At 37.9% G+C, this 19,433-nt stretch overlaps 2 protein-coding genes across 4 annotated transcripts; both read left to right on the top strand.

Moving 5' to 3' along the window:
- The first annotated feature begins 1,930 nt into the window (after positions 1-1,930).
- Positions 1,931-6,111, top strand: LOC135614393 (uncharacterized). 2 transcript variants are annotated; one of them, XM_065111740.1, is made up of 6 exons: positions 1,931-2,129; positions 2,228-2,374; positions 4,301-4,449; positions 4,545-4,785; positions 5,336-5,472; positions 5,563-6,111. In XM_065111740.1, the coding sequence occupies exons 1-6, from the start codon at positions 2,015-2,017 to the stop codon at positions 5,788-5,790; spliced, it is 1,017 nt and encodes a 338-aa protein (XP_064967812.1). In that variant the 5' UTR covers positions 1,931-2,014; the 3' UTR covers positions 5,791-6,111. The 2 variants fall into 2 exon arrangements, with proteins under 2 accessions (XP_064967812.1, XP_064967817.1); XM_065111745.1 differs by having other exon boundaries at positions 1,991-2,129; positions 4,378-4,449.
- Positions 6,112-7,867: 1,756 nt separating this feature from the next.
- On the top strand, positions 7,868-19,125 carry LOC135581694 (chaperone protein dnaJ GFA2, mitochondrial-like). 2 transcript variants are annotated; one of them, XM_065111728.1, is made up of 18 exons: positions 7,868-8,088; positions 8,175-8,253; positions 8,371-8,439; positions 8,552-8,643; positions 13,308-13,391; positions 13,514-13,552; positions 14,575-14,688; positions 15,030-15,080; positions 15,196-15,283; positions 15,391-15,455; positions 15,544-15,618; positions 16,438-16,510; positions 17,043-17,134; positions 17,212-17,283; positions 18,199-18,255; positions 18,341-18,389; positions 18,522-18,588; positions 18,683-19,125. In XM_065111728.1, the coding sequence occupies exons 1-18, from the start codon at positions 8,002-8,004 to the stop codon at positions 18,780-18,782; spliced, it is 1,353 nt and encodes a 450-aa protein (XP_064967800.1). In that variant the 5' UTR covers positions 7,868-8,001; the 3' UTR covers positions 18,783-19,125. The 2 variants fall into 2 exon arrangements, with proteins under 2 accessions (XP_064967800.1, XP_064967794.1); XM_065111722.1 differs by having other exon boundaries at positions 8,356-8,439; positions 18,683-19,025.
- The last annotated feature ends 308 nt before the right edge of the window (positions 19,126-19,433 follow it).

The following is a 19,433-nucleotide window of genomic DNA, read 5'->3' as shown; positions in this document are numbered from 1 at the left end:
CACTGGCATCAAGCAATGATAGATTAATACATTTCTCCAAAATAAAAAAAAATAAATAAAAAGAGAGAGAGAGAGAGAGAGAGAGAGAAATGGACACTTGGACTAAGTAGGATTTCTATATCAAACGAAATGTTGATGGGAGGACGGGAGCTTAGAACGGCACAAGACTCGTTAGCTATGAGGACGGGTGTCACTATTAATGGATCATTTGTCATTTACATTTGGTTGTACAATTATTTGGCACTATGTTTTACTTGATTTTTATGTGTTTTTGCATGATTCCTATAGGCCTACGTAATTTACAAAGTTGTTATCTCAAGTTTCTTGTGTGGTGTAAAACATCAATGATCTCAGTCGCTTATAACCTTTAAGTGGCACAGGATTAGATTATATGAGCTTTGGAGTAGAATTTGGTCCCATTTGTTTTTATAAGTTTGTACACAAAAATGTGCATAAATTTACCTTACATTATTTGTCGACTTACGATTTTTTTTTTTTTTTTTGTCATTGTTTTCTCTTTCTTTTTCTTTCTCTAAGTGTTTATTGAATTGCCTATTTGTTGAGGCTTTCCATCAAGTCCTATGTAAGATTACTTATTCTAGGATTATTTTTTTGTAAGCGGAGACCATGAGTGTGTCTCGTGATTTAAGTAATTCTAACTAGGTTTATGATATTTGATATTAGAGTAAATTTTGATATGTGAACTTCCAAGGGAGTGTCATGATCCTTTTTAGGATAAGCATCAGGGTATTCATAGAATTTTAGCTCTCGTGAAAAGGACATTCTATTAGCCAAATATGAGAATTAACATAGAAAAATATATTGGAATATGTCTCACATGTTGTCAATAAGACAATATAGAACAATAAGTCGATGGGTCTTTTGAAGTCATTATTACCTATACCATAGAGGTTATGGGAGAGTATTTCTTTGAACTTTATATTAATCTTGCTAATAGTATGATTAAGATTGATAGGGTAATCGATTATTAAAGTATGCAACATTTATTAGTGCTCTTAATCTAAATTATTCGACGGATAAGACAACCAAATTAATGATGAAATATTTAAGAGTCACATACAATACAATGTGATTGAGATGCTTGATTCTTGTGATGATTTTAGAATAAGATACTTAAATTGTTTATATCTAAGTTATACACAAGTGTTACCCTTAGACAAATAATCGAACCAGAGGAATAAGTTGACTCTTAGAGTAATACTTCCGGACTATGTGAGGGTCAACTAATTGTTGGGCATATCACAATTCTATTGTAACTTATAGCAAAAGTCTACATTCAATAAAAACCACTTTGAAATTATTATCGGTGGGCAACCATTCAACTTCTAGATATTACATAAGTATATGTAGAGAATAAAATAAAAAGATGAAAACAAAAAATTTGAGAAGATAAGCATTGAAAAATCGGTGTTGGTAAAACTATAACCAGTACCTCCCTCTCTAATTCTTTAGACATAAAGTGCATAAGAGATTAATGCACTAATATAAAGGGCTCTTTATAATCATCCATAATTAATATTTTCTACAAATTACAACTTTTAGTATGGCTTAAAATCTATAATATATTTCAAGCAACTTAAAAAGCTATAATTCAGATCCATAAGATACATCTAGAAATATTTTAACTCGACTATCTTATTTGCAGCACATTATAAAAAGTAAGTTAAAATCATTCTAACGAATCATATAATAAAACTATTTACCGGAGTATAATAATTTTCTCGAACAAAAGCTACTTAAGAGTGAGAAAACAAGTATTGATAGATTGATAGATTAAGTGAGAGAAAATATCATAAACGATTAATGCAAACTTTTTAATATTTTTAATTAATTTATTAAAAATAAATAAATAATATAAAAGGGTTCTAGAAAATTTTTAAATAGCCCTTAGTATACACCCGGCTTCATTAGGATTAGGTTTTCTTCCTATCTTGCATCTCTTCTCCCAAGACCGAAAGGGGAAGGCAAAGGAGAGGGAGCAGAACTAAAGGGGATGGAGGGGGCAGGAAAAGCTCATCTGGATTGCATCAACGCCTCTAATCCCTACCACGAGTGTGTCGATTACTGCTTCAAGCGAATAGCCGAAGCCAAATCTCACGCCGATGAGGGTAAAGTTTCTTTCTTCCTTCTCCTGCTCGTAATTTTGCTTCAGAATTATTTGTGTGGAGAATTAGAATTCTTTTTCCTTTTTTTCGATTAATTATAGGGGAGAATGAGGATAGCTCGAAGGAGCCGGAAGAGAGAACTGTTCATCCGGATTGCGTTAACGCGTCCAATCCCTACCATGAGTGCAGCGAGTACTGCTTTAAAAGGATTTCTGAGGCGAAGGATCAAATCGAGAGGAATGAATCAGGTTCCTTTTGTCCCCTCTTTTACAAATAAATATTCATTTCAATGTTAAAAGGTTGCAGCTTTTTTAGTAGATATGAAGGGTCGATAGTTTAGTTATGGCTTATTTCCTGAATCGTGAGATGCTGTGGCAGGCATAGCTCTCTTCTTGATGCTTCCTGTAATCAGAACTTGTCAAAAGAAAGTTTGAGAGGTATTATTATGTTTCTTCTTTGATGGTGTTGGTTGTTTCTGGTGGTCTGCTCGTATTCGTCGAAGTGGGTTCGACCTGGTTCAGGGACAGTCACATGGAGAGGATAGCACTTCAGGGAAAGAGTTAAATAAAAAATGACTGCGGGTGCTCGACCTGCAAAAGTCATATCGGGTTGTTCCCCACAAACCCTTTGACACTCAAGTTGGTTTTGTGTGGCTGATTTGGGGTCCAGAGAGTGTCACATATCTCAAGGGTTCTTACTCATAGGAAAGAATTTGGGTTTTGAGAACAAACCACAATCGTGTTGGTTTGGGGTTGTGGTGACATGACCCGATGTAGTTGTTACCGATTAAGAGGTGGGTTGGACTTTAATGTGGATGTTGAGTTGAGACATGCCTGGATGTTGACATGGATGACCACATGTGGACTTGTGCTAACATGGATGCTGACATGCCGGGTTATACATATCATATGACAACCTCGGTTTCTTTTATTAATGTTCCTACACTTCAAATAGTTGAGGAGGGTTCCATGATAACACTTATCATTATAAATATTTTAGGAAATGACAACACTGTTTTTGTCATGGATTCATTCTGTGATCCGCTTCCCCATTTTTAGCTTTATAAATCACTCAACGAGTTGATTGAGGTTGATTTCACTTCATTTGGTTATGTATTTTAAATAGTTGAGATCATGTTAGCATTTTGCAGCATAATTCTTCCTGTTCATTTGATATTTTCACTCTATTATTTACTCAGTCTCAAACTTTATTGTACAATGATTCAACATTTTGGTAAGAAATGTTGGTAGCATCAGTTTGCGAGAGAATACAATTTTGCTGTGTAAGCAAAGTTCCATCAACACATATCGAATTCAGCACTCTCCATTATAAAATGGGCAGATTTTAGCCTATTGTACAATGAGTTTTGCTCCTGTATCACATTGTGTCTCATGTTGCGATTGCCATCAAATTGATGCCAGTATATAATAAGTCTCACGGTCATGATATATGGATTTGAAAAACTAGATTAAAGGTTTTTTTACCACTGGAGTTTCCAACTGCTAGGCCCCTAAGATTAGTTATCTGAAAGCAAAATAATTTTCACTGGTAACAAACATGATTAGAGCAGCCTAATCTGTAATCACTGTCTAAGATGATTAGATAAACAAGAAAAAGTAAGATAAGCTTCTCTAACATGCTGAGATCTGTTGCCGGGAGGTGTGCAGGGTTGGAGGGGAGTTGGTAGATCAGACTAGAAACTGAATCCACACAAAAGAAAACATCTTAACTTTTGCTTGAATATATATTAATATTAATGTACATGTCCATATACATATACAATGAACTGGGATTATTCCTGTGATGGGCTCTGAAAATTTACCTCGCCAGATGAAACTGAAAGATTGATAACAAGAAATACAGCTTGACAAAAAGAAGATACATAAAATGGAAACCATCGAGCAGCCTTTGCTTTTATGTGCAAGTTTATTGTTTTACCTCCGTACATTGCGAGGTGTTCCACATAAATGCTAGTGACATAAATGAGTGGGCACCTCTCAGTATAAGTGTCATACATTGTTTTTATCGAAGGTTTTTCAAGACATGGTTCATGTTGAGTCATATTTAATCAAACACCTAAGGAATTTAATTGCAGTCTATTGTTATCATTATTAATGTCTTATGGTTGTTTTGGATGTATTTTTCTGACATGATGAAAGTCAAATTTATTATAGACATACAAAAGGATGATATTACTTCATCCTTCAATGGTGCTAACCAGAATGATAGTGGTGATGCTTATCATGTCCAGAATGATCCTGAATCTGGAAATCCTAATCTCACTGAGAAGCAGAAAAAACTGTTTGAGTTGAGGCTTAAGATGGTAATGCAACCCTTCATATACTTTATGATGTTTGATGTATCTGAACTATTGCTTCCTATATCTCCTTTTTCCCCTTATGATGTTTACATTTGCAGAATGAAGCAAGGAAGGCCAATCAGATGGCAATGGTAGCTGAGAAAAAGAAAATGGAAGCTCCATCAGAGGCAAGGGGCATTTCGAAGCAAAAATGGCTCGAGGAAAGGAAGAAAAAGATTGGAAAGCTGCTTGATTCAAATGGCTTGGATATGTCTAAGGCCTACATGCTTGATACACAAGAGATGGCTGAAGCTAAGTATAAGAAGTGGGAAAAGGATCCTTCACCATATGGTTGGGATGGTAAGATCTAAATTATTATACTTTGTCGATTTCCAGTTTGATGCTTTGTTGCTGGCTAACATTCTTACGTTATGTTGGCAAAATATATTTTGTCTATTTTCTTTTTTGTACTCTAGGTTCGAACGTAGACCAGAGTTTCTAAGTTTGTTCTAAACTTCTAATTTCTTCTGTTGTTCATATGCCAGTCAGACCACATTGAAATTTTATTAGGTTTTAATGATTAATCATTGCATGACATATTTGTTTGATTTCCTGATTTGAAATCAAGATATATTAGTTAGCAGTAAGATATCTATAGCAAAAGAAATCTAGAATATGTAGTCCTGTCAAGTTTTACATGGAGGCAACAGTAATTTTGAGGTCTCTTACCAGAATTATATATATATATATATATATATATATATATATATATGTATATATGTATGTATATGTATGTGTATATGTATATGTATAATTTTTATGTGCTTGTTCTTTGTTCTGAATACATCCCAGTTTTTCTTGGAGCTTCAATCTAATATCTGCTGACCAACTAAAAAATTTTTTTAAACAGTTTTTAACCAGAAAACACTCTACAATGCTCACAAAAAGCGGGTAAAGAACATTGAGTGTGATATGGAGGCATATAACGAAGCAAAGGAAGCTGATCCAGAGTTCTATCGTGAGGCTTCTAGTCTTCAGTATGGCAAGGTACCTCATCACAGATACTAACCGGACCCTGTGGACATTGGTAAAAATTATACAGCAAGTAATCTGGTTCCATCTGTTTTTCTTGTGCAGGCAACCAAAATCCCTGAGGAAAACATTGACCGAATGGTAAAGGAACTTCAGGACAGGGAAGCAAAGCGCAAGTCATTTAGCAGGAGGCGGAAGTTCCACGAAGAGAAGGACATTGATTCAATCAATGATAGAAACGAGCACTTCAATAAGAAGATCGAGAGAGCCTTTGGAAAATACACTCTGGAGATCAAGAACAACTTGGAAAGAGGAACTGCTTTGCCTGATTAGTCTAGCTCTTTCATGACCTTGTAACATATGCTTTGATCTTACAACAACACGATTGGTACATATCACCTGAGAGTGAAATCTAAGTCAGGAATGTTGAGGGTGATTTGGTTCTTGATCTGCTTGTGATTGAGCAAAGACTCACTTGGATGTTTGATCTTACAAATCAGACCAGCATGTTTATGGAATAATTTGTGCCGGTAGAATAGCATCAGGGGAGTGTTATGTTTGGATCAAATTGATATCAACACCATAAAACATAAAAAAATTGTGTACAATACATTCTTTGGAATGTTACATTTATATTCTAGGGCTCTTGCAGAATATGCTAAAATCGCATTTTTTGGAATTTCTGAAATGAATTCACTGTAAATTTGGCTTGTACTATGTTATATAATGTTATCCTGCGCTGATGTGAGCCTTGTACTCTGAACCTTCTTTTTTATTATCTTGTACCATGTAGTAGCGAAAATTTTATCCTTAACATAATGCATACCTTTGATAGGATTGAAATGCTAGTAAACTTTCAGTGTTCACCTGGTTAATTAACCTTATATGCTTGCATATCTTAATAAAACGCTTATATAGTTAACTAAGTGTATATGCTTCATTATCTTTCGAGTAAAGATCTTTTTAGCTCTTGTTATGCTGTCTTCTACAGTTAGCTACTGAAGGTAAAGTGTAATCCTTGTGTCCATGTTGCCATGCAAGTCAAAAGGCTGAGACACAGCAGCCATCATGTTCAATGAGAACGATACTTTGAGCACCATCAGCACATACATCAGTTTCTTATGTGTACTTGTTTCTTCTCACAATATGTACCATTTGTTGATATGTGGTTTCTTTCAGGTGCAACTTGCAAATCGTAATCAGCCTGTGGATCGTTACGCCTTGAAGCGTTTGAAGGAGATGCCTTCCAGTGAATCTAGGTGAGTCACCTATCTCTCTGTAGATTGAGAATACATCTATGGTCTTCCACCTGAATATGCTACTTGAATCTGAATATTTGCGTTCATTGATCTCTCTGATATTTGCTCCAGAAATGACTTCCGCTGCAGATGGGTATCTGCATGAAACTGCAGCAATGGTACTGGGAAGAACTTGGTCCTCACACCACCACCTCTTGCACAAGTGCGTCTTCCTGTGCTCTGGTTGAAATGGCACATTACAGAGCTGATATTTTGAAGCTCGCTCAAGAGGTTAAATGGTGGAGTTTAGTCAATATAAACAATAAGATTTCCGCTAATTTTGGTCGTTGTTGGGGAGCTGAATTTAACAGTTTTTTGTCAGATGACTCTCTAATTATCTTCAGCTACTTTTGATTACTGAAGATTCTCCTTTCCAAAAAACATATATATTATACAGAACTGTTTATGCAAAGTAAATGATGATGATATCTTGTTGATGTAAAGGAAAACCAGTGTTTTTTGTTGTGTAAAGAGAAGAAAGACTTGTGATGTTTTCTTTCTTTTGCATTTGCAAACGGTAGGTGATGAAGATGTGATTTGATCCTCAAACCTTGATATCAATAGTCAAAGTTTCTATCAGCTAAACTGTCAGGTTGAATGTAGCAGCATTCTTCAATCATTTTTGCAGATCACTTAATCTTATTGCTCACAGTCATGCTAATTTTTGTAGGGCAAGTCGCTCCCCATGTTTTGTTTTTGGCTTTCTACGGAGGCTTGTAGCTCTTCCATTTTTTTTTATTGGTTAATGTTATATAGTGTTACTTTTTTGCTTTATATAAAAATAAAAAAAACCTCTCTATTCAATTTGGTATCACAAATAAGCATATTTATTTATTTATTTATGAATCGCTCATAATTGGGCTGATGGGCTGGCATAATGGATCCCACTCGGTCCATCAACTTGCTTGCTGAGGCCTTGTAGACCCACGTGCGGATTCTCCAGAACTTTCCGGGTCCAGCTTAAAATCACGCTCACAGAGTTCCCACACACCCAGTGATATACCATAGGGTCCCTCGTGGACTCAGTAGTGGACAGCCCTGCCATCGAGGAGGATGACTGACCGTACTGGTGAATATAGCGTCGAGTACCCTAATTGACACTTTTATTACGACGCTACTTCCCCACGAACGACACCCGCTGTGCCAACATATCGGCGTCGGTCTCGGACGCGCCCCTCCGCTAAACCCAGGCGGTGGAACTCTAGATTTCCACGGCTGAGCTCCGGCGACGTCACTTTCACCCACGATGAGGACCGGAGGCGCGCGGCTTGTCTTCTGGTTCGCCCGGAGGTCCCTCCGATCGAAGCTCATCGAGGATTCGCCGATTCCTTCCGTGAGATCGACTTCCCCCTTTGTTTCGTCGTCTTCTTCTTACGTGTCTCGGTTCCGGAGATCTCATCTTTTGTTGCTTCTTTGCAGTTGGAGGACTCCTCATGCCGGTTAGCGTCGGGCAAGTGCAGTTCCTGTAGGAGTTTTACGAATGGAAGATCCGAGGCAGGTGAGCCGGGCTTTTGTGGGATTGGGGATGATGGAATAACCTATAATTTCTTCCTAGTAATACTGTAAAGTCTATATTTTTTTCGACTTGAATGCGATCAAGTCGTAATTTGTGTAGCGAGGTCGAAACGAGGAACATTGGATGGTGCTTTCCGCAGCCTTTTTTCCCCGAGCAGGTCATTTCATGGTATGGCATACTATGCTTCTCTTTGAATCAGGGAATAGATTTTTTTCTTTCACAATGTGATTAACGAAGACGTTTTGTTTTCGCTTGCGATTTTGCATTTTGTGATCGATAGGAACACGATCACTGCTTTTGAGGGATTTTTACGATGTCCTTGGTGTGAGCAAGGACGCAAGTGCTTCAGATATCAAGAAAGCTTACTATGCGGTAGGTTTCCAAGTTGTAAACTGCTGCTTCTGATTTTTTATCATTTTATAATAGTTGTGCGCTTCTTGTGTTGGTGCTTTTCGTATTTAGTCTTACAGTTCTAACTGGAGTTTGATTATGGTTTGTTGTTTACATAGTTCTTTAATGAGGTGGCTTTAGATACCTTCAGTGCGTGTTACAACAAGCATAGTGCCACATTTCTTGCATTTTTCATAATGATATAAAAATTTCACAATAAGCATAAACTAAAAACAATAATGCACGTCTATTTTGAACTGGTCGACCATGATCGCACACCAAAATTACATTAGGAGCCATGAAGAGTGGCATTATAAATTGACTGTTGATATATCATATGTTGACATTTGAATTTTACTTATTGACCTTTCGTGAACTTTTAGGGAATAGGAGTTGATTCATTTAGTGATAACCTGTAATTAGTCACCGGAAAGGTTCTGTGAGAGTTTGAGGATGCTAGATGGCGATCACATTTGAAGTTGATGTTGTTGGAATTGTCTCTAGATCCTATTTTCTATGCTTTACCTAATAACTTTGGTTGGCCTTTGTGGTCGTTTTATTCCTATAAACACAAGTTGTATGTAGTCGTTGCACAGAGGCAAAACTGCTCAAAAACAAACTATCCAAACAATCATTTTGGGAGCTTTCTAGCTTTACAGAGCGGTGCAGAGTGTCAACTAACATAACACCTTGGAGCTAATTGAGTGGCATAATCGAATGGGCTTTTGGGGTAGTGTCTAGGGTTGGTTCACTGTCTTGTTCCGCAACAGTGTCATGTGGGTACTTGTGGGGGTTTTTGGCAATGGCGAATCACGTTGGACCTTTTGTTGTCCAATCGTTTAGAGCTTACGAAATTTATGTTTGTAATTTGCATGACCCATTAAGTGTTTGCTGAAGTGTTTGCTTGTGGGATCTCGAGTTAAGCGCTTCCTCTAATCTGTTTTCTCTTTTGTAGGTCCCTAAGGGATCATAAGAGATTTCAGGGAGTCTGATTATTTTCAGATGGACATGTAAGAGTGTCGCACGACTTAAGCAAAACTAGCTAAGTTCGTGACATATAGTATTAGAGTAGGATGGACACACTTAGAAACACTTGACATGCAAACATGGAGACCTTACGGGGTTGCATTGAGGGCGGTCAGCACGCGACTGTATGAGAGAAGGGGGCGTAGAGATGTAGGGAAAAGAGTTTCTTAGAGGAGCGGGCATTCAAGATTGGTATTCAGACGATTCGCCACCTCTTTGTGTGAGTGACACCACGAGGACAAGAGAGCTAGGAAGAACGCATAGCGCACAAAGGTTGGGATGACTGAGTTAGAGTAAAACTCAACATTGGTAAACTTGATGGTACTCAAGATAAGCGGGGGTGCTTGGCAAAGGATGAGATTGTGTAAGGAGGGATAAGTTGCTTGGCTACTGAAAGAGTTGTACAAAGCTCATAGAGGTGATGAAAATTGCTAACTCGAAGAATTTGGTACTCATGCAATGGCTTATATGTGGACAATAGATTGCCTGTGGCCATCCCAAGGCAATCGAAACTCAGTGTCATGGAGTATGAAAACTCTCTACGGGATATGAAGGATACGTTCGTAGGAGCCTGAAGTATGCAACAGGTTCAACATGTTACTAGGCCTTGAGGGGTGCAGTGGGGCTTGTATTGGTGAAGAGTCATAATCTAACAAGTGCATTTGTAATGATGAAACAATACACAGTTTGTTCAGCGAGGCGGAGTAGTCCAAGGGGATGGTGGTCTCCGAAACTTTCAGAGAAAAGGACTTTGGAAAAGAAAAGTTGCTCAAATGGGATAAATATCCATAAGGTATAAGCCCCGGTTCTCCAAAGGGAGAACCATGTGCAACAGATTGCACATATTGAGGGGGTACCTCAAGACAATATCTCTATAAAGCTCAATGGATCGAGCAAGCGGTGAGGAGTCGTCATATGATCTCGCATGAGGGTAATGCATTGGTAGATGCCTTGTGAGATCAAGTGGGGGAGTAACCCAAGACAACACCAAGCAAAGGTACACTTAGAGCCGATGTGGAGATTATACTCAATGAAAGGTTGACCTGTGGATTGGTGGGCGCAAGGGCCACCATCAACTCAATGCAAATCAAGGAGCGAAACAACTTGGGCGGAACTTGGTGAAGTGCTTAAATTGCATGAAGGGAGTCGAAATAGTATATAGATAATAAAGTGGATGCGTGAAGCTTTCCTTGGACAGAGGTCAAGCACATGAACTTTTGCAGAGGCAAAGAGTGAGATTATTTCATTCCATGGGTTTGTCGTTTTGATGGAGTGGACTCATCTTGCATGGTGCCAAAGATGAAGGAAACTTTGAGGCACTTGCACCTTATCTCAGAAGCAATTGATGGAGGGACTAAAGTGACTGAACTTGCAGAGGCGAAGTTATAGTCAAAAGGTCTTAACGCGGGTCAAGAGGACACGGAGGTGGGTACTCTTGAAGAATATATTGTAGTGTTGCCATTGAGCTGTCGCGAAGGAACCTGTGCGTAATAGAGATTATGTTAGAGGTAGGGGCCCAAGATCCAGACAATGGCACACTAATTTTCAACAAAGTTGATGGACTTCGAGAGCTACTAGGCGATGGATTGTCCAAGAGTTGTACTTCGTTAGAGTTGTACTTCGTCTGTGTGTCATACGAGAGCGGGTGGACGAAGGTTGATTGCCAAAGGGACGAAAATAAACAAATGTGGCGGAGGCCACACATGGAGAGATCACAGTCTGAGTTCATCATACAAAGATTAGAATACAATGAAGATGTCATTAGGAAGCGACATGGTGCAGTGGATCATGGTGGAACAGTTTGAGGCAATATCACACACAGGAGAAGTCCCATGTGGGACTTGATTATACGAAGATATAATTGGGAGCTATTAGGAGTATCACTTCGATGAACAATACAACGACAAGAAGGGTTTTGGATTGAAGGAGTGATTGCCATGACATTGCAAAGGCGGGTTTTCTATGCATGCATCGGATATTATATCGGATAAAAACCTTAGTCATCAGCATATGAGTGTTGTGTACCACCGAGATGGATTTTGAGAGCAATCACTAGTGAGTCACATTGGGGGGACATGATCATATAGAGGTATGCTCGGAGCAGTTGGAGAGTTGAACTGCTTCAGAGCTAGAATCACTCGAGGGAGCTCGGCAAGTCGGAGGACAAGGCCGAGTGAGTGAATGTTACTACCGAGGACACAAAGGAGAACGTTATCGATGTGACCCTTGCAATATGATAGCGAAGCCATGCATAGAAGTTGCAGTTTGTCTTTTGATCGACTAAAGGGAATTTCTCGAAGAGCATAGAGGTATTGAAGCAGGTGGTGGAAAGTGGCGAGGAAGCGATGATAAGTCTAAAGGGATTTAGCTACCTAACACCAAGCATCGATTAAGTTAAAGTTGGACTCGGAGGAGTGCTATAGTGTTGCAAAGGCAGATATATCAATCATGAAGAAAGGGACGTAGATGCAAGGAGATGAATAGTAATCATCGCCATGGTAGCACTATCGTATTGTAGAGGCGGGACTTTTGTGAAGTCATCGGTCCTTTACTCTCATGGTGGGAGAGCGCATGGTCGTGGAAGGGGTCGAGGAGCTAGACAGAGGTAAACTCCAAGTACTAAGACAAGGCAGAAAGATAGAGGTCAAGGAACTTCGTAATACTGATGTCGACGTGCTTCTCATCAAGATAGCCAAAATTGGGGGATTTCGGGTTTGGGTCAATGCAAGAGTGCTCAGCCAAAGAATGTACACGGTGCTGTACTCTTTCTGCTCAGAGGATAGGTGACAAAAATGATGGAGAAGGCGGTACAGCCCTAGAGGCAACCAAAACCAACAGAGACTCGCTTCAGTCGATAAAATTTTGTTTTTTTCGAGCAAAACTTCTTGCACTCTAAAAGTTAAGTGATAATGAGAAGGCAAATTACAGTAGTTAACTCAACGCAAGGAGTGCAAACATTTCAGGTGCTTCAAGTGTGAATAAAGAGCAGGTGAAGGCTAGTAACCGATTTAATGCACGAAGTATAACTCTCGAGGAGGCAGGCTAAGTCAAGTACTCTTAGCTTTTTTAACTCTTGAGAGTTGGGCGAAATATAGTACACTCCAGTTCTCTTAGTTACCCAACAAAGGAGTTCTACACATGTTTGAAAACCCTTCGAAGAGACTTAGCGACAGACAAAAGTTGTCAATTCCTCACCAATGGTGATTGGTTTTGTAGAGAGTAGATTGTCTACTTTATTTTCCAATAGAATGTCAATCCAAAGTTGATGTGATGCGAACTCAATGTCCTTTGGCAAGATCTAATGAAGAATGTTTGCTAGTGTGGAAATAAAGGTTTTGGTTAGAATCGTTTGATATCTGTTCTGTAATAATGAGTTAAGTATAGATGTTGATCCGTCTGCAAATTTCTCTGTCAATGATTTCTGTCAATGATAATACAGATGGTTGTCTGTCATGAAAATTGATGCTTTGCCTGGCAGTATTCTTGAGTATTTGTAGGAAGAATGATGAGTACACAAACACAGTGCACATGTTCAAGTCATTATTTCTCTTTGTCCTTACAGCATGAAGCATGTCCAGTTTTTAGATTCTGTAAAATCAATAGGTATATTGTCTATGCAGCTAGCCAAGAAACTCCATCCAGACACCAACAAGGATGATGCTGATGCAGAGAAGAAGTTCCAAGAAGTTCAGCATGCTTATGAGGTTAAATAACCTTAGATATGTCTTAAGCACACGTGATAAAAAAACTGATCTGATTTGGTAGGAAATTTAGTTGTCTAATTAAAATGCCAAAAGCATTAAAACATGAAGTATGCCTTTCCCAGGTCTTGAAAGATGAGGACAAACGAAGACTATATGATCAGGTGTCGTGCCCCTCCTCTTTGCATGTTCTGTTTGTTATACTATTTGATGGATATTTACTGCAAGTAGTTATTGTTGGATTGTTTATTATGTGTGCACACTTTTCTTTGATTCAATTAATGATTGTTATTACCACTGTGTTGTTTAGAGTGAACAGAATGAGATAGAAGAAAGGAGAATGCGAGTGTGAAATGGAAAAGGGGGGAAGCAAAAGAATTCATAAGAACAGAAAACACATACAAAATCCATTGCTGATGCAGATATTATCTTCAAATCACAAATAAATTGTTCATTGGCAAATTATTCTGTACTGATTCCATCTCATGTGGACATTTGGATACAAAGCTGTGCTAACTTAGATTAGAGAAGGATTCTTCTTGCATCTTTCATAATAAGTGTTCAGTTGAACAGTTATTATGTCTTCCTAGTGAAAATGAAAAATCAATATGCTCTATAGTAGCAAAATCTGTAGTACCATGTTCCATGGAGTACCTTGAAGTGTCTAAAAAGCACCTTGGATAGGTTAAACAAAAGCTAATCTTTCTCCAAACAGGACACTTGAACCATTTTTGAAGATGATGTTAATTTTGTTGAACTTGTTGGTCTCTCCTCTTGTTGTCATAGTACCAGTGACTATTCTATCATTCATTATATTGTATTTAATGTTATTAACATAAGAAACCCCTTTATTTGTTAAATCTATTATCAGAATTCTGCCATAGTGCCATATACTTTTTCTACAGGGATTCCATTGTATCCTTTGCATGGTTTTAAGTATTTAATTTGCTGCAATAGAATAATAGACCTTATAGTTATAATCTAGTATGTGGCTTGTGGCTAGCCCAAACAGGAGCGTGCTTGTGGATTAAGTTAGGATTCAAAGTCAGCTATAGTTCGATTACCAATTCTACCTATCCTGCATGCTTAGTATTTCAGTTGAACCCTTCATTGAGCAGGTGTAGGTTCCTGTGTAGCTGTGGGCTCTTCTTTCTGGTTTAGTATTTATGAACATGATACCTGACAGGTTGGTCCCAATGCGTTTGAACAAGCTGCTTCGGGTGGTGGGCCTGATGGGCCAGGTGGACCATTTGGTTCTGGATTTGGCAATCCATTTGAAGACATCTTCGGCATGAATGATGTATGTAGACTTTTCTTTATGGTCTTTCTATCTGCATCACATGTCCTTGTTTAGTGTATGTATATCTAATATATATTTGGGATGATACAATGAGATAGTTTTCGTTGACCCGAGATAGCTATATTAGCAGTCTCAGCTGCAATTTTTGAACAAAAGCGTCGTTTGTATGTACTTGCTTTTGTATCCTTATACAATCCTGAGGATCTGATTTGATGCACAAGTCTATACAGTTGAAGTTCTCAAAAGTCAGTGAACTTATTCAGTTATTTATACGAGTCATGCACAACAAACGTATGGATGCAAATATGCATTCTTATTGTTTCTTCTGTTTCTGTACCCAGTTTTTCAAAAACGTGTTCAGAGATACAGATTATGGAGGACAAAATGTCAAGGTTCTCTCTCTTCTACTATTCTTTCTTGTTATATCTGCTGTCTCTGATGAATTGTTATATCACTTTCTCTCATAATTGACCAGTTGCCAAATATTTTTGGCATTTTCTTTGGTAGGTTTCTCTTGAAATATCATTTATGGAAGCAGTTCAAGGGTGCACAAAAACAGTCACATTTCAGGCTCCTGTAAATTGTAATGCCTGTGGTATGACATTCTTTTTTCAAGAAAGCTACCATTTCCAATTAAATAAATATTGAGACCTTTAACCAACACACAGTGACACCATGGACACACTTTTTCCTTCTTGGCAGGTGGGACTGGTGTTCCTCCTGGAACCAGACCTGAAACATGTAGGCCTTGTAGAGGCTCAGGAATGGTTAGACAATAAAATATCATGCTCCATTTATCTTTTCTATTGAGTGACGTTTCCTACAGTTAACTGTGGTGTTCTCGTATGTCCACAGATTTTCATGCAAAATGGTCCCTTGAGGTTGCAGACTACATGTTCACACTGTGGGGGATCTGGGAAACATGTAAAGGTAAATATGTTTTATGTATCAATTTGTTTTAAGATGAAATCTTGTGTATGTCTCGACTCGGAACATGGCAAACCACATTCCTTCTGCATGCTTGCATTCTTGAGTGAATTCATGGTTATCATGAAATCTTGTACTTATATCAAGTCTCAAAATATTCTTCCATGGAAAGTTGGCATGGTTTGCATAAAACAAGAGGAGCACACTTTAGAACTGAGATTTTAGCTGAACAAGCATCTTGAGAAAAATGTTTAAAACAGCTGTTTGAAGGTTCACTGTGAGATAATTCTTGAAAATTAGATGTCATGATAAGTAAATATTGTGTTAGAAGAGGAACTTTGAAGATGAAAGGGCGCTGGCTGTTAAGCTTTATCTGTTTAGTTGTATTTTGTTAGGTTTTAATCAGAGTGTCTATTAACAAATGCATCATGAGTTTTATTTTCATTAAAATAATCTTATTCTTTGTCAATACATAGATGTATGTATATTTTTATATAAAACATCTGCATGCATAAGTATATAATTATCTTGTGATTTGACTGTTTGTATTCAAGTCCTGGATGCTCCACTAGGTGGTTAGCTCTCAAATTGGTACCAGGCATCCAAGGGCTTAATGTGGAACTTGACATAATGAAGGGGTCTAGTCAGAAAAAAATTAGTGTAGTGAAGTCATTCCTTATTGTCAGGTTTCACTCATGATGAATATGCATTTAATAGTAAACATGTCCACATATTGTAGGTCCATTTGATGACATCACAAATTTCTTCTGTATAGCAAAAATATGCTTGATGATGAAACTCCATTTTTCTATTATGTTGTAGAGCTTCTGCAAATCATGCAAAGGACAGAGAGTTGTTGGAGGAACAAAGTCAGTTAAAGTGGATGTGATGGCTGGTATGTTGGATTTATTCCATAAATTTTTCTTCTCTATCTCCAAAGCGAACCAATATGAAGAAATTTATGAGCAATTGATATAAGAAGAAATTTTATGGTGGATGCCAAATTTGAATCTGCTTGCCTCTATGAAACATCTGTTTTTATGGCACATGCTAGCTTTTGCCGCTTCTGTTCTCAAACTTGCTTGTGCAGTTGACATCTAGCTGGGTGAAAGAGCACACAAGTGGTTCCGATGGAAGTTTCAATAAAAACTACTCTTTGCTCGCTTCTTATTTTTCAATTTTTAGTGTTTGTATCAATCCAAGAACAATTATTGTAATCTATAGAATATGTGAATTGTCTTTTTTTGTTACAACCAACTTGTTGATTTAATAACTGAAAATGTAACCACTTGTCATGGAAGCATTGGTTCCTTACTGAACATAGAAGACTGAGTACAATGTGTCTATGCTTGTTCGTGTTATCTTAGTTTAGTTTGCATAACAATATATGTGGTACATAGCTTATTTGATCACATTTGTATATTCAGGGGTGGATGACAATGAAACTATTAAAATATACAGAAGTGGTGGTGCTGATCCTGAGAGCAATCAACCCGGCGATCTCTATGTTACTATTAAGGTTGGCGACTTGTTTATAATGGTGTACATCACTGAACTAAAAGGTGAACATGCTAATCCTCTCAAATCCTGTTTTAGGTTCGGGAGGATCCTGTTTTCCGCAGGGACAAAGCCAATATTCTTGTTGATGCTGTTCTAAGTGTCACTCAGGTATTTAGAGCTTTTGTTCTGTAACCTTCATCATCAATCATGCTTCTTGAACTTAGAGGGGTTTTGTCTGGGTTCCATTGCTTCCATCGAGTTATAGGAAGGAACCGATGTGTTACATGCCTTTCTACCAAAAATATGGTACACTGAATTCTTAGGTTTGAAGTTTTTTCCTGCCTTTGCCCTTCTCTGCACTAGTTGGTAAGACTACTGGAAAATGAATTCAATTTGTCTGAAATTCATTTTTTTTTGTTTGATCAGGGACAGTAACATTATGTACTATATCTTCATAGTTATCATGTGTCTTATCATTATAATATTATAATGCATGTGTGTTGGTTGCTCTCCAATTTAATGTGTCGGCTTTGAAAATAAATATCCTGCTAGCGAAAACAGTACTGATAGGAGAAACAGGAGAAAAAATACAGCATATGATATGGGAGTCATGGAAATGTATACTGATAGTGGTGCACATTATGAAACACATTCTATTAGTTATTATCGGTTAGAAACTAGTTAAACATAGATCCTATGTCTGGAGGTTTTGAACACAATCCACTCCTCTTCGCAGCACACTGACTTGACAGCTGTAACAAGCACCTGTTGACTGACTTGCAGTTTCTTATAAATCCGTTTGACAAACCAGCCCAATATTAGAGAGCTATGTAGCCTTTTCTATGTACTTTCTGTTTTTCACCTGCCTAGACAACTCAATGGCATTGCTCATAGGCATGCATTCTCTGGTAGGTCCCAAGGATTTTCCTTCAGATGTAATGCAGCAGATCCGGATGCTGCTTTGTTTTTTGATATCTTAACACAATAGCTTTTTATCCTTGGTTCATTTGGCAAACCAGCCTTTTGAGAGACCTTTTCCTTGATTGAGAATAATGTTACTTCAACAATATGTTAAACTTGCAGGCAATGTTAGGAGGGACTGTTCAAGTGCCAACTCTCACAGGAGATGTAGTTCTTAAGGTTTGTCGGACTCAGTTTTGAGATTTCATGTAGGATCATCTGAATGCTTCGAAGCACTTAATGTGCTGAGTGTGCTTGTTTACAGGTTAAGCCTGGTACTCAACCTGGTCAGAAAGTTGTTTTGAAGGGAAAAGGTAACATAGCCAGGATATGCCACTAAATTTTCTTTACTTTGCCGAGAATTAGTGCTATTTACCGATAGGTCAATTTTATCCGGAAAGGTAAAAGAATGAGGTAGATATTAAAATAGAGCTTATGGTCTGCAGGAATAAAGACGAGGAGCAGTTCATACTATGGAGACCAATATGTTCACTTTAGTGTCGTGATTCCAGTGTAAGTCATATTTATTTTTTGCATGTCTAATCTTAATAATCTTCTGAGTTCACTAGCTAGTTATCTGTTGTTCTATATTCTGTCTATCGTGCAGGAACTTGACACGGAGACAACGCATGCTGATCGAGGAGTTTGCAAAAGAGGAACAAGGCAACTCTGAAAAGGAAGAAGCAGCTGCGGGAGCATCGGGATAACCTATCACACAGCTTTGGAATTACTTCTGCTGAAATCCACTTGCTTTAGATTTTATGAGCCCGCTTTAATTTTTATATGGGATATTTATTTAATCCTCACCAACATTGTATGTTTTCCATATCTGATGGGTGAATTTTGATATTATGATAGGGTTATTCCTTTGCAAAACCTTTCTTCTCGTAGGACCCCTACTGGACTTTTTTTGATTTTTGACTTTCAATAAAAACACTAGTATAGTCAAAGCACTACAAAGATTCCTTAATGGAATCAGGTTGTTGTTTTGTTTTTTTTTGTAATTACATTTGATTATAATATGATAGATGAAGTGGAAGTTTTTGGTTTTGTGAAGGTGACAGCTGGTGCTGCTGTTGAGAAACGGGAAATCTCGTGGTTGAGTTTATAGTTTTCTTAAATTCCTGTTTATTATTATTATTATTTACATTGTAAGCATATTCTTGGTTGCTGGAAGATGATGAGATGTCGCTACGTATCACATGCAACAGGGTCGGTTATTAACTAAGGGGAAGGGGGGGATTCTTCCCAACGTGACATCGCACAAAAGGTAAAAATTTAGTTATTTTCCAGCGCAGATCTTTGGATTTAACAGAAGGTGTTGTGGTAGTCTTCTTCTGTTTGGAACTCGAAATGAT

The sequence above is a fragment of the Musa acuminata genome, chromosome BXJ1-3 (assembly GCF_036884655.1).
Source record: "Musa acuminata AAA Group cultivar baxijiao chromosome BXJ1-3, Cavendish_Baxijiao_AAA, whole genome shotgun sequence".
Classification (NCBI taxonomy): Eukaryota; Viridiplantae; Streptophyta; class Magnoliopsida; order Zingiberales; family Musaceae; genus Musa; species Musa acuminata.
The sequence above is the reverse complement of the archived record's forward strand: the minus strand, read 5'-3'. Positions and strand labels throughout refer to the sequence as shown.

Excerpts from the sequence above, each read along its gene's own strand:
- LOC135614393 (XM_065111740.1), top strand. The coding sequence starts at position 2,015 with ATGGAGGGGGCAGGAAAAGCTCATCTGGATTGCATCAACGCCTCTAAT. Across the intron at positions 2,130-2,227 it reads CAAATCTCACGCCGATGAGG|GGGAGAATGAGGATAGCTCG; the intron begins GTAAAGTTTCTT and ends GATTAATTATAG. Across the intron at positions 4,450-4,544 it reads TTGAGTTGAGGCTTAAGATG|AATGAAGCAAGGAAGGCCAA; the intron begins GTAATGCAACCC and ends TTACATTTGCAG.
- LOC135581694 (XM_065111722.1), top strand. The coding sequence starts at position 8,002 with ATGAGGACCGGAGGCGCGCGGCTTGTCTTCTGGTTCGCCCGGAGGTCC. Across the intron at positions 13,392-13,513 it reads AAGTTCAGCATGCTTATGAG|GTCTTGAAAGATGAGGACAA; the intron begins GTTAAATAACCT and ends TGCCTTTCCCAG. Across the intron at positions 17,135-17,211 it reads ATCTCTATGTTACTATTAAG|GTTCGGGAGGATCCTGTTTT; the intron begins GTTGGCGACTTG and ends ATCCTGTTTTAG.